At 33.3% G+C, this 12506-nt stretch overlaps 2 protein-coding genes across 3 annotated transcripts in view; one reads left to right on the top strand and one right to left on the bottom strand.

Annotated features, from left to right (window-relative positions):
• The window catches only part of LOC110033143 (mitogen-activated protein kinase kinase kinase 5-like), a 34835-nt gene extending 34165 nt beyond the window's left edge, over positions 1-670 (top strand). For both annotated transcript variants that reach the window (XM_020737030.1, XM_020737029.1), the window contains exon 11: positions 10-670. In XM_020737030.1, the coding sequence (XP_020592689.1) occupies positions 10-325 (316 nt within the window). In that variant the 3' untranslated portion in view covers positions 326-670. The remainder of the gene's footprint in view (positions 1-9) is intronic.
• A 682-nt stretch (positions 671-1352) lies between these two features.
• LOC110033141 lies at positions 1353-11597 on the bottom strand. The gene is made up of 6 exons (XM_020737028.1): positions 11277-11597; positions 11111-11206; positions 10977-11017; positions 10748-10865; positions 10439-10519; positions 1353-1631 (listed from the first exon to the last, which is right to left on the bottom strand). The coding sequence occupies exons 1-6, from the start codon at positions 11469-11471 to the stop codon at positions 1575-1577; spliced, it is 588 nt and encodes a 195-aa protein (XP_020592687.1). The 5' UTR covers positions 11472-11597; the 3' UTR covers positions 1353-1574.
• Between the last annotated feature and the right edge of the window lie 909 nt (positions 11598-12506).

Raw genomic sequence — 12506 nt, 5'->3', positions numbered from 1 at the left:
CCTCTTCAGTGAGATCAGTACAGAAACTTCTGAATCCAACGGTTCTCGCCTTCCATTGAGATCTGCACCAGAAGCTTTCCACAGCTTATTACCACATTCAAATCATTTCCTCCCAGGTCCTTCTGCTTCAGCCTCTTCAATGAATATCTCAAATGGTTTTCAGTCAGCTGTGGGACACCATCATTGTTCTGGCTCTGTAGCAAATGTTTCAAATGGCCCATATTTATTTGCATCCAACCATCACAATTTCACACATTTAAACTGCAACAATAATCAGCCATATGTGTTGCCAAAGCCAAATTTAAAAGATTTGAGGGGAGCTTGACCACTGTAATTATGATCAGCGTAAATCTCAGATTTGTTAGCTGAGTTTTTAATTCTCCTTTTTTCAATCTGTACAACTTTTCCTGCTCTGTAATTTTAATGAGGTGGTAGGCATGTAACTAGAAGAATATATATAGAGAGAGAGTTGTACATTTTCACCATTGATCCATTGTAGGAATTAGGTTTTACTCCAATTTGGTTTATAAGGTGCAGGTGTGATAGGAATCAGATTGTAAACACGTTTAAGTTAAAACTTGTTGGATTTCAGCTCTGCTTGAAGCTGTTTTTTCCTTTTCATGCATTTGGATAGTGTAAATATTACTTGAAGTCTTTTTTGGCTGAATAAATGTGTACAATGGTTTATCGTCGTCATTTCAGGCATTGAAGCGTCAATGTGTTTTTTGTATATTTTACCAAATGCTATCTCTATTTGGTAGTTTAGAATGATAGAATTGCTATTTTTGTTTTTACATACCATCATTTGTCATTACCTGCTTCAATCCAGGTTTCCTTTTTAAATCCTTATTTTGTCGTATAAAAATAAGTATAGAATTAGAATGAGAATCTAGATTTATCATTTATATTCTTTTTAAATGATTTTATTTTTGATCCTTTTTCTTTCAAATCATGAGTGGAGATCCAGTCATTCATGCAAGCTAAACCTGATGTCACAGAAATAAATTTTTTATTTATCATCTCAAGAAACATGTCAATTTTGAGTTAAATTTTTATGTTAACTTTTGCTCGAAGTTATGCATGCAATGAATCAATTTCTATTTGATTTAACTCAAATCACCCATTCTCTAATTCAAGTAAATTGGTTTTTCAGTTGGAATAGTTGAAGCTAGAAACAATTCTTGAAAAGTTAAAATTTTCCTTTATAATAAATCTTCAGTCCCAACATGCAAACTCATATAATCACACCAAGGGGAAAAAAAACAATAATAACGAATGAAAACGGTCTTATTTTCAGTGGGAACTTTCAAACGTTTTTTTTGCCAGAGGGATTATCAAAAAAAAAAAAAAAAAAAAAAGAAGGAAACTCGCAGAAGGGTTTAAAAAAAAAAGGTTGTACAAATAGCAAGAAACAACATTCTATGAATCAAGCAGCTCACAAAACATCACAGACAATGCTCATGGTGTCGGCATCTCTCAAAGCAATCACACATCCTAATTAAAGAAGAGAAACTTGATGCGACAGAGGAGCCGGTGACTACGGTCTCTGGCTTCCAAAAATCCTTTGTATGATATTAATCCCTCTCCTCTATCAATAATGCCTCCAGTTCACGCTTTCTTCTTTCTAATTCCTGCATTAGACATTGAATTGAGTGTAAAGAAAAAAATACTATTAAATTATACCAGCAAACAGACCAAATCACATTCATCAATCAAAATGTTCATTTTTGAAGTAGCTGGCAGGTTAAGAAATAATTCATAAGGTGCCAAAGAACAAAATAAATAAATAAATAAAAATTCAGAAAACTGAGTATGGGATGCTGACACGCTGTACAGAAAAAAAAAAAAAAAACTAATGAAAAAAATTATATCTAAACATATTATAAGCAACTGGCACATAATTTAAAAACACAATCAAACTGAAAAAATAAAGGATGTGGCTAAGGTTTAACCCGGAGCAAGCAACGGCAAGCCAGCCATGGCTGGCAAGCATTGGCCAGATGAACTTTCTGGTTTTTCATCAGATGTCACCAGGAATGGAATCAGACGGTTCCATGCAGCTCAGTGGATGAGGGCCTTGGAAGTTCTATCAGTCTTTTAGTCTGTGGTTTGTATTGGTGACACTGCTACTGATCTTAGCATACAATAATAAGTTGGGGCCATCACCATCGGGTCCATCTAACAACACCGAGTGCCCTCCGTGGTGACCATCACTCTAAGTTTGTGGTGCGTACTTATCTTAGCATATGAGCAAGTAATGCGGGAGTTTTTTCATTTTCCACATCACCTGAGTCATTATAGTAGGAGACCGAGCAATGCTTGCAGGTCCCCATTACGAGAACCGGATACTTACCTTCCTCTGTGCATAATGTGGTACCACTGAGGCGTCGCATGGGACAGTCGGTGTTGTATCTGAAGTTGTTGTAACGAATACCAATATAGTAGCTACACCCGCTTCTTATGTGTCTTCATATTTGAAGAATAAAAAGAAAAATATTTTGAGTTACTTTTCGTCGTCTTTGAGCAAGAATAAGATGGATGTTCTATATTCTAATAGAGAGAAAGACGTTGGAGATACGCCTGTCAATACTCATATTTTTCTTTTAAAATGAATATACGTGAGAAATAATTATCATCTTGTTCTGGCCTTGAGTTAGTGGTTAGGATGGTTCCCACCACCACACATTCTGATGCCTTGGCTCCAGTTAAATAGGCGATAAAGATGCTTTCGAAATGACTTGTATCTCTAGTCGATCCTCTTAGATTCACCTCAAGTGAACCTTGAGGTAGAGCTTGAAATAGATCATCAAAATGACCTATAACGTGACCGCCTGATTTGAAGAAAGGCTATCTCGATGATGATGACTTCCGTAGAAAGAAACTTCATGATGGTGAAATGGTTTCTCATCATGTCATGACAGTAACCACTAAAGCGGGGAGGTGTACTGCTGAACATCACGGTTATGCTCTCGAGAAGGCAGAACATCAAAAGTTTTTTGAGGCTCAAGATGTCGCCACAATTGATTATGAGTAGAAGCAGAGATGAGTACATTGCTCATCTCCATACCAAAATTGTTGTTTTAGCTGCTCAAGTGGTGGCATTGTAAGTCAATGGACAAGGTCTGATGTAGTTTCGCATCTTATACAGGTTGAGATGCGCATGTCTTTGCCTGTCGTACCTCTTGTGCTGTCATACCTATGTCAGTTCATGTTTCTTCATCTAATATTGTCCAAACTGAGTATCTTACTTCCGACTTGCATCCGCAATCCTTAGTGGATGTTGAGGTTAAGGCTGCCCTGACAGCTCAAGATAGCAAGATTGTTGTGAGAAGGGGTGGGTCCTATCTAGAGGCATATGAATATATTTATTATTCTGAAGAGTTTATTCCTCCACCATTCAAATAGTTTTATGTGCTTGGAAATCCTAGGCAGCATATCGCTTAGTTTAGAGTGATGTATTGCAACGTGTGCAATAATGATGTGATGCTTCTTCGCTTATTCATACCAATTTAACGAGATTTGTTATTGAATGGTTTGTCGATTTACCAAACGGCGCCTTTGTTGGGGCACATTATAAAATTACTATTGAGTGAAGGATTTTGGGCTTCGTCGAAGAAATTTGAGGATATAATGTAAACCCCAACTTCAAGAGCAACATATTGTTGCTTTTCTAATGGGAGAGATAAATTGTCTAATATCGGTCTTGTTAGAAATTTCTTCTATCAAGATCTTTGCAATATTAATAGAAAATTTTGCAAGCTTGCATAATACTGCAGGGCCCTTGGTATTCAAAAATGATAGTCATGAGTCCAAGGGGAAGAAAAATTTTGTCATGGGTCCTTCAAAGAAGGTGGAAGAGAATATGGCTTCGGTGGCATTTTATAGTAGACATAAGAAGTATGTCATGTCTACAGAGCTAACTCATCCACCTCCTCAAAAGTACAAACTGCCATTTGTTGAGCAATGAAAAGTCAAGACATTTTTTTAAGAAAGAATGTCTTAATAAAATGTTTAAAAATTTTATTAAATTGAGACTGTGGTTGCCTTCACCAAAAAGATCTGAAGAGGTCGAGAAGTCCAAAGAGCACAACTATTACCCATACTATAGGCATTTGGGGCATGTTCTAGAAGACTGAGTCCCCTTCAAAGATTGGATTGAGGCAAGATACAAGGCTTGGGAGATTGGAATTCCCAAGCAGTACTTGGAGAAGCATATTGAGCAAGGATCAGCCAAAATTATTGTGAGCACTCCAATCATGTCTTCCCCAGATGTTGTTGAGTCTTTATTTTCTTTCAGTTACAATGTGAATGTAATCTCGGGAGAGGATTATGATACTTATCCTGACACACCTTGTACTTTTAATGAAGAAATGAAAGAAAATATTTCTGATTAATCTTATGTCTTTCATGTTTGTAATTCCTGCAATTTTGATGATAATGTTACAATGATATCGAAGGAGAGGAGTAACATCCATTCTTACCCTCCCTCAACGACACATATTGCGTGTATGATGATCTTAGTGATTCATCAAATGACAACATGCCAGCCCTCCAATGATAAACACCTTGATATAGAGGCATCAGCGGAGTGTTTTATTAGATATGATCCTTTTGGGTCGCTTGATGAGAATATCGAGTAGGTGCTTCTAAGAAGTGACAAAGTTCTTCCTCCAATGATAGCTAAGCCTACCTTACAAGAAAAAGGGAAATATATCAATATTGGAGAGGTTGATGATCATCCCAATGTTCCCAATTAATTAACAAAACTAAATGTTTGTCTTGTAAGGTTAATTATAATGTGTTGGCATATATTAAGAAGTTGTCAACATCCTTAAGCTTCTATAATATGCTTTTGCTATCCTTTGAGCCAAGAGAGACTTTGGCAAAAGCTCTACTAGAATCTGAATTCTTTCATGCTTATCTTACTGAGGAAAAGATGAAGGAGACGATTGTATCTCGCATGACATAGTCGCCACTTTCTTTGAAGAAAATCTATTATTGGGCACTATGGATCATAACCGTCTATGTATGTGACGACTATGATATACGGGACTCCTTGAACTGTATACTTGTTGATCCTGGTGCTTCTATAAATATTTTGTACCCTTGAACTAATTTCCTTAAATTCAACGAGGTTATGCTTGGATAGGATCACGTTTAACTTCAATGAGAAATGTCAAAAAACTTTAGATTTTATAACGCTTCTTCTTCAATTTGGAGAGTTTAAGAGTGAAGCCAAATCTCATATTATTCATGAGAATACATACTTTAGAGTTTTTGCTTAAACACCCCTAAATACGTGAGTATGAGATGGTACATTCGACCTTACACCATTAAATACACGCGTGGAAGAGAAAATTTCTTCAATTCAAGTGATGTTCAACATTTCTCTATTAATGGGGTGGGCATTTATAATGACGTTGAATATTATGTTTTTACTAAAAAAATGTATCTACCAACCTCAAATTTAATAGAACACACACGAGCCCCTCTCCTTATTAGTTCTTTTTTTATCCAAGGTAAAGAGATAGTAAGGAAAGAGAAAATGAGTTGTCCTTCAATGAAACCCAAACATGATCAGGTTTCCTGAATTATATCATCTTCTAAAATAAAAAATAGAAGCTGATTTAGATATTTATTTTGAATTAGATGAGGTCTCACAAGTTACTAACAATAGAAGTTTACACCGGCACGATGGTTCAAAATTAACCCAGGATCAATAAAATATTTGTCTAGAATAGGGTAAGGTGTGGCAAAAGCTTTCATATGTCTAGTTATTGTTCCTTGGTTTGCGTCTAACAAGACATTTATTGTGTTTGCCTTTTGACTTGTACTAGGTGTGAGATCTGTGCATTAGTATGTTAGTGGTGATCTTCTTGCAGGAAGTTATATCTAATGAAGAGATGCATCATGATTTAAAATGATACATTTTCCGCATGTGATGTTTAACTATCCTTCCATCAGACATGATTTATTATACGTTGCATGAGATAAACCATGCTAACTTTCAATTGTAGGTCGAGTCTTTTTTGAAACTTTTATACGTACTTTGCCTAGAGTCCATAGGGTACAAGCATGGGTTCCCAATATGCTTGACGTTTAGAACAACGTGGTGAGAACCGGGAGCAGCATACCATGAATTGTACCTTAGCCCTGAGTTCATGTTGTTGTATAGAAATTAAGATCGGGTTTGCATATGTGGAGCCTAACCGCAATCTTTTTATCATTTTAGGATATTTTGATGACCCAACGACCTCGATCTCTTTTGTTTATTTGTCATATGACGTGTTTATTTTCACTTATACAGATTGTTTAATTCTCTCTTTATTATATTTGTGGGTTGTCTAGCTCTATCACATTTACACAGGCTCTTTAGGATAAAATCATTTCTATAAAATCATAATAATAAAATATTTATAATTAAAATTGTATCATTATAAAATGAGCACTTTATTTCCTATTCTATTTTTATTGCATGACCTTCGAACCGGATTTAAAAAACTTCACATTGAATGAGCTTATCTTGAGTCATAACAATAGAGACTTCACCTTAATGACATCTCTAGATAATTGCATCATATATACATGTCCCAAGAATGAGTACTCTGTCTTCCAAACTGACTGTTCAAGCATATATTTACACATATGTGGAATGACTAAAATGAGATGCTCCCTCAACCCAGACTAGGTGTGAGTGACTAAAATGAAAGATTTGGGTTGAATAACAATAGAGTCTTTACATATGTGGAATGACTAAAATGAGATGCTCCCTCAACCCAGACTAGTTGTGAGTCATTTGTGGGATGGTTCAGCTTTGTAGCCGGGTCATTTTTTCTCTTTCAATATAGATGTCTCATTGTCATTTTCTTGGCAGGTGTAAGCTTCATGCATATCAATTCCATCCAAATAAGGTCATAAGCAGTTAAATGTTTCCTTCAATTCACTTTAGGGCTACTTAGATTTTTTTTTAGTCTTAATTGCTTGGGATAACGGATCCATTGAATCCTGACTCGACTACCTTTGCCTACGTAAGAATACCTCACATGTTTATTGATATACCCTCTTTGGGCCCATTCCACTTCTTTGACACATCGTTCATATCATTTCATAGGCTCTCTTAGCCAATAGACCGACATCCATTTGGGATGATTCACCTTCTACTCTATGACCCAATATGGCTTTGAAGCATTTGGATGATCCCATTTGAGATAATATTAATCTTTAATATTTCCTTTCACTAGATATCAAAATGTAAGCTTCTTTTAATCAAATATATTTTTATTCTTCAAAATGTAATCAACCAAAATGATACGTTCTTTTGCGAGTTGCTCTCGATCTGCTCCTGACCCCATAAAAAGAATATAACTTTTAATTCTTTCGTTATATATGCGAATAATTTATATAGGATTTTTTTCGTGAATATGCTTTTAAAGTATTTTTGACTTGGTTTTGTTTTGTGCATACACTTTTAATTTATCACATGAAAACATTTTTATAGAAATTCTTCACATTATTTTCTTTTTGTTTGTCTGAATTTGTTGTATTTTTTATCTTTTTAATTCATTTTCTTCTTCAAATCATTTCGATGATCCAAGAAAGAATGTTATTTGAAAAAGAGAATTATAAAACACAAATTAGACAAGTTGATGACTCTGAATTAAAAAGAACTAAAACAGTACCTAATTTAGTAAAAAATATTGTCTATTCATAAACTCATCAAAAATGGCGACTTCAACTTCAAGGTGATATTTTTTATTAATCATTATTTATTTCAGAACTTCACCATAGATAAAGTAATGGGAAAAGCTAGAGAAAATATGGACCATACCTACTTGAAGGCAACAAAACCTATCCTGCTACTTCATATATACTCAAAATAAAACACATTTGAATCAATATTATAAACATGGAACGCTGTAAATCCTTTTAAAATCCTATAAATATATTTTATGTTATAAGTATTGACTGAAAATTTTATTGTGAGATTTGTAAAATTGATACACGTCACATTTCTTAAATATAAATATAGATTTTATACTTTCATGAAAATCTATCTAATACACCGTGACCATTATAAAACCCTAATAATTTTGTAGATAAAAGATTTGTCACATTTATTGATAAAAATTCGCACGAATTCATGTGTTAACTAAGAGAAATATGCACCCCATATTCATATGCTTAACATGAAAAAAAGAGTGCTACGGATTCATATCTTTAAACTGAAAATAAAAGAGTCACGGACTCATGTGCTTGACATGAAAAGAGTGTCACAAAATCATAGACTTAACATAAAAAAGAAAGTACAATGGATTGCTCCATCATCCCACTAGTTAAGATAGAAATTCAGACAAAGTTTTTTTTAATTTTGTAATTAATAGTTTTTTAAAAAAAAGTATACATAAAAAACCATTAGGGGAATGATCAAGGTATAATTTCTAGCCAATTCTTTTTATAAACGACCCTCCCACAAAAACTTCAGCAAATGAATTTATTTTGTCCTCATTCTCGAAATTCTCAAAATTTTTGTCATCTAGATTAATGGCTCTTGCACTTCGTATCTCGCATGGGTAAGAGGATTACCAAACATGACGTGGTTTTTCATTGTGTGAGACCAAGAATTGACCAAGCGTCCCTACCAGAGCATCCGATTTGCTTTCAAAACCTCTGGAATTTGTTATTGTGATCCAACTTACAGAATAGGTTGACCTCAAAACTTTTAGTCGGATGCTATTTAGTATTAGTGGTGGGGTTAGGGTTGCTAATTTCTTCTAAGAATCAAGAAACTAATTCTCAAAAGAAAAAAAAACCAATTCTAAATTTACTAAATAGATAAACACTAAATTCAAATAGTTAGGGATGGCTTTTGCCTCCTGCAGCCAATCATCGTTACTAAATATCCACCAGAATAAAAAATCTCATTTATTTTACTATTTGCTACTTTCATGAATTGTAGGTTTTGTATGTGATTTATCATGTTTATCCCTATGGCTTGCAACGCTTTTATGATCTCAAACAAGATGTGATCCTATATGCATTCAAGCTATAATTTTTTTTATGGGGCTGGTTTATGTGATTTTAGCGAAAAATTAAACTACAATATCTTCAAACTAGGACATGTAAAATAAATTCCAATAATAATTTATTTTGAGCATTTTTTTTAATCTTTATGATTGGTAATTATATGTGAAATTTGGTGCAAGTGGAGACTATCAACTTCCAAAAAAATGTTTCTATTACCAACATCCGACATGAATTTTTATTTTTCAATGAATTTCCTTAATTTCCCATATTATATATTTTTAATTATTGGATGCATATGTGATTCGATTTTATCAAAACTCGTACAATTTGGATAATTTGATATCATCATAATTTTCAATTGACGTGTAGTTGTCTTTTGATCAAGAATCAATTTAGAAATTCTTTCAGGTAATTATTAAATTAACGACTTATGTGCATTAGTGTGTTTCTGCTTTTCTAAAAGAATGATGAATAATTGTCTACTGATGGTTAGTGAACTACAAATTCTAATTACGTACATAAATTTTTGACAAATAGCTTGAATCTTTTATTTGATGACCTCTTCTTGCCTTATTATTTTTATACCACATATTTTGTAATTGATTTTGCAAGCATGGTTGGTTATAAAAAAATTACTATAAGTTGAACTTTTTGTTATGATAAATCTTGAATGAAACAAGAATTTTAAGATTTCAATATTTTCATATAATATCTAATATGAAATATTCATTACATTATTGTTTATGCGGATTTTGTGTATTTTCTTTGTTACATCAAAATAATATGTGAATTGTTTGAATTAGTGATTTGTTAAGTGAGAATTCTAAAAATTGAGTGCTTGAATTTCATCCATCGTATCATTAAAATGCATTAAAAAACAATATCCTAAAACACCATGCATCGCAACAAATCTACATGTTATGAGCTACCATAGAATCATTTTTCTGCTTAAAAATTTATGAATCAATCATCAAGCATCAATGATCACAGAGTTGATCGTGGAGGCCAAGATACAATGGAGGCTTTTCTCCTTTTTTTTCATTTTAACCTTCACCTTCTCTTTCATTTTTATGTACTCTCCATATTGTTCTTTAGTATTTATTGTCACGATTTGCTAGAAGTTAAAACAAAAAATAAACCTCCCTTTCTTCAGTTATAAATATTACAATTTCGAAATTTCGATGCAATATGTTATATGATTAGCGCCAGTTCATGAATAAACGGTAAACACATTCAGCGAGCTGAGAATTATCGAGTGGCACAATCCTTAACAGATGTTATATATATATATATATATATATATAAAGCATGGCTTCCTTCAAAATCATAATTAAATCAAGATTTTGCAATCACTCTAGAAAATGTTGATTTTCCCATAGATTGAGTGTTCATGCAAATTTATTGTGGTTCTTACCTCCAAATCTTTTGCTGCATTCTCTCTTGATGTTTCCCTTTGTAGACGAGCCCTTTTGAAGAAACCAATGCAGAGCAAACCCTGACGATATTATGCATATACAGTGAATTATTTAATACCAGTATAAAGATCATTTTAAACATTAACAAAAACTTCTAACAAAATTCTATCAAGACAACCCAGTTTCAGATCAGTTGATGCTATTTCTTAAACAGGCTGACAACAGAAATCATTTCACAAGAACCGCGCAATTTGAATGTCCCCAAAAAAATCTAGCGTAGAAAAACTAAAATGATGAACATTCTTAACTGATATGACATATATCACTCCACATGCAAGAAGTAGATAGCTAGCAATCTCCTGAAGCAGAACCAAATCCCTTCGCACCCAAATGACATCAGGAAAGGCTCGAGTCATCACAGCAACACTGAAACATTTAACAAAACAAAGAAAATCAAGAACATATCGTTCCCCACGAAGCGATGCAACGTCGAGAAAAAAACATTCAAATCAGAAAAGGTAAAATACATTCACATACAAGATTTGCAGCATCCCGCGGCCTACCCAGTAGTCCAATACCTAATTCATCAAAGAGTAAAAACTCATTCAGAATTCAATAGCACCTATAAACAGAATCAGCTTCAGATATAGCAAGAAAAGAAAAATCCCCACCCTCCAAAACTTGAGTATGAAATCCCATTCTGTCTCCACCAAGGCTACGAAGATCGCCAGTGCGATAGCGTAGCACCGAAAGATGCCGCCAAATATCTAAGAATTCAAAGAGAAAAGCAGAGATTAGAAAATGAAAACAGAGATAGGTTAGATCGCGAGGCCATACGTCGGAGCCGTTTCTAAAAGAGCGGATGGCAGAAAGTAGGTTCGCACAGACGCAGAGGAGGGCATTAATGGCGGTGACGACGCTAAAACACCGACAAATCACAATAAATGGGTCGGTCGATCGCCGGCTCCTCGACGGCGGCAGGATTGGCGGTGGATGGCGGGAAGCCTGGCCTAGTTCCGTGTCTTTCGCCATGAAAGCTACAGAGAAGAATCGCTCTTCTGCTTGCCTTTCTATCGAACAGCGGTAGAGAGAAAATCAGAGCGGAATATAGTATTTCTAGGCTAGGAGGCAACTGAAGGACAAGTGGCTTGCGCGGGGTGTCTTGGTTTCCCTTTTATAGATGACGAGGACTGAAAAAACATTATAGTATTACTTGGATAAGAGAATAAAGACAAATTAGATAAATAGAAGATATTACAGGATTTATTTGGATATATTTGAAAAATAATATACATGTTTTACAAATTATTATATAATATGTATATAAAGTGCAGATATATATAATATTGATGTATATGAAATTTAGATGCATCAAGAATCTACACGTGGCAAAATAATCTTATTTTTTATTCTATTTTTTATTTTTAAGTAATTTTAAATTATATATTTTGCACTCACACAAATTCTACTTTATAAGCTTCATGATAATAGTAATTAGCAGGAGTGCGCAAATAGTTAATTTGAAGGGATCAATTTATAAATCAGTCAAATAAAATAAAATAAAAATAGAGCCAACTAAACTTTTTAAACCCTAAAGAAAATATAAATCTGTTTAATTAGGCAAATCAAAATTTAGAATTTGTTTTATTTTAAACTGAACTAATTAAAACTTAAAATTTTATTTTAAAGTTAAAATTTTGTTACATTTTTATCTTCTCGTCATCTCTTTAAAATTAAAATATTGAAACTGAACTTAAAAAAAATATGTCATTTGCTCAATTTATTTTATTTTCAAATAAATTTAATTTCTTAACCCTAATATTATTCAGTTTCTTTCATTTACATACATATACATACATATATGTACATATACATACATATACATACATATACATACATATACATATACATCACATATACATATACATCACATACATACATACACACATACATACATACATACATATATATATATATATATACAGATATATATATATACATACATACATATATATATACATACATATATATATATATAATATATTGTATATATAGATATATATATAT

Source organism: Phalaenopsis equestris, unplaced genomic scaffold (genome assembly GCF_001263595.1).
Source record: "Phalaenopsis equestris unplaced genomic scaffold, ASM126359v1 Scaffold001098, whole genome shotgun sequence".
Taxonomy (NCBI): Eukaryota; Viridiplantae; Streptophyta; class Magnoliopsida; order Asparagales; family Orchidaceae; genus Phalaenopsis; species Phalaenopsis equestris.
Note: the sequence above shows the minus strand (reverse complement) of the source record. Positions and strands in the feature narration are given on the sequence as shown.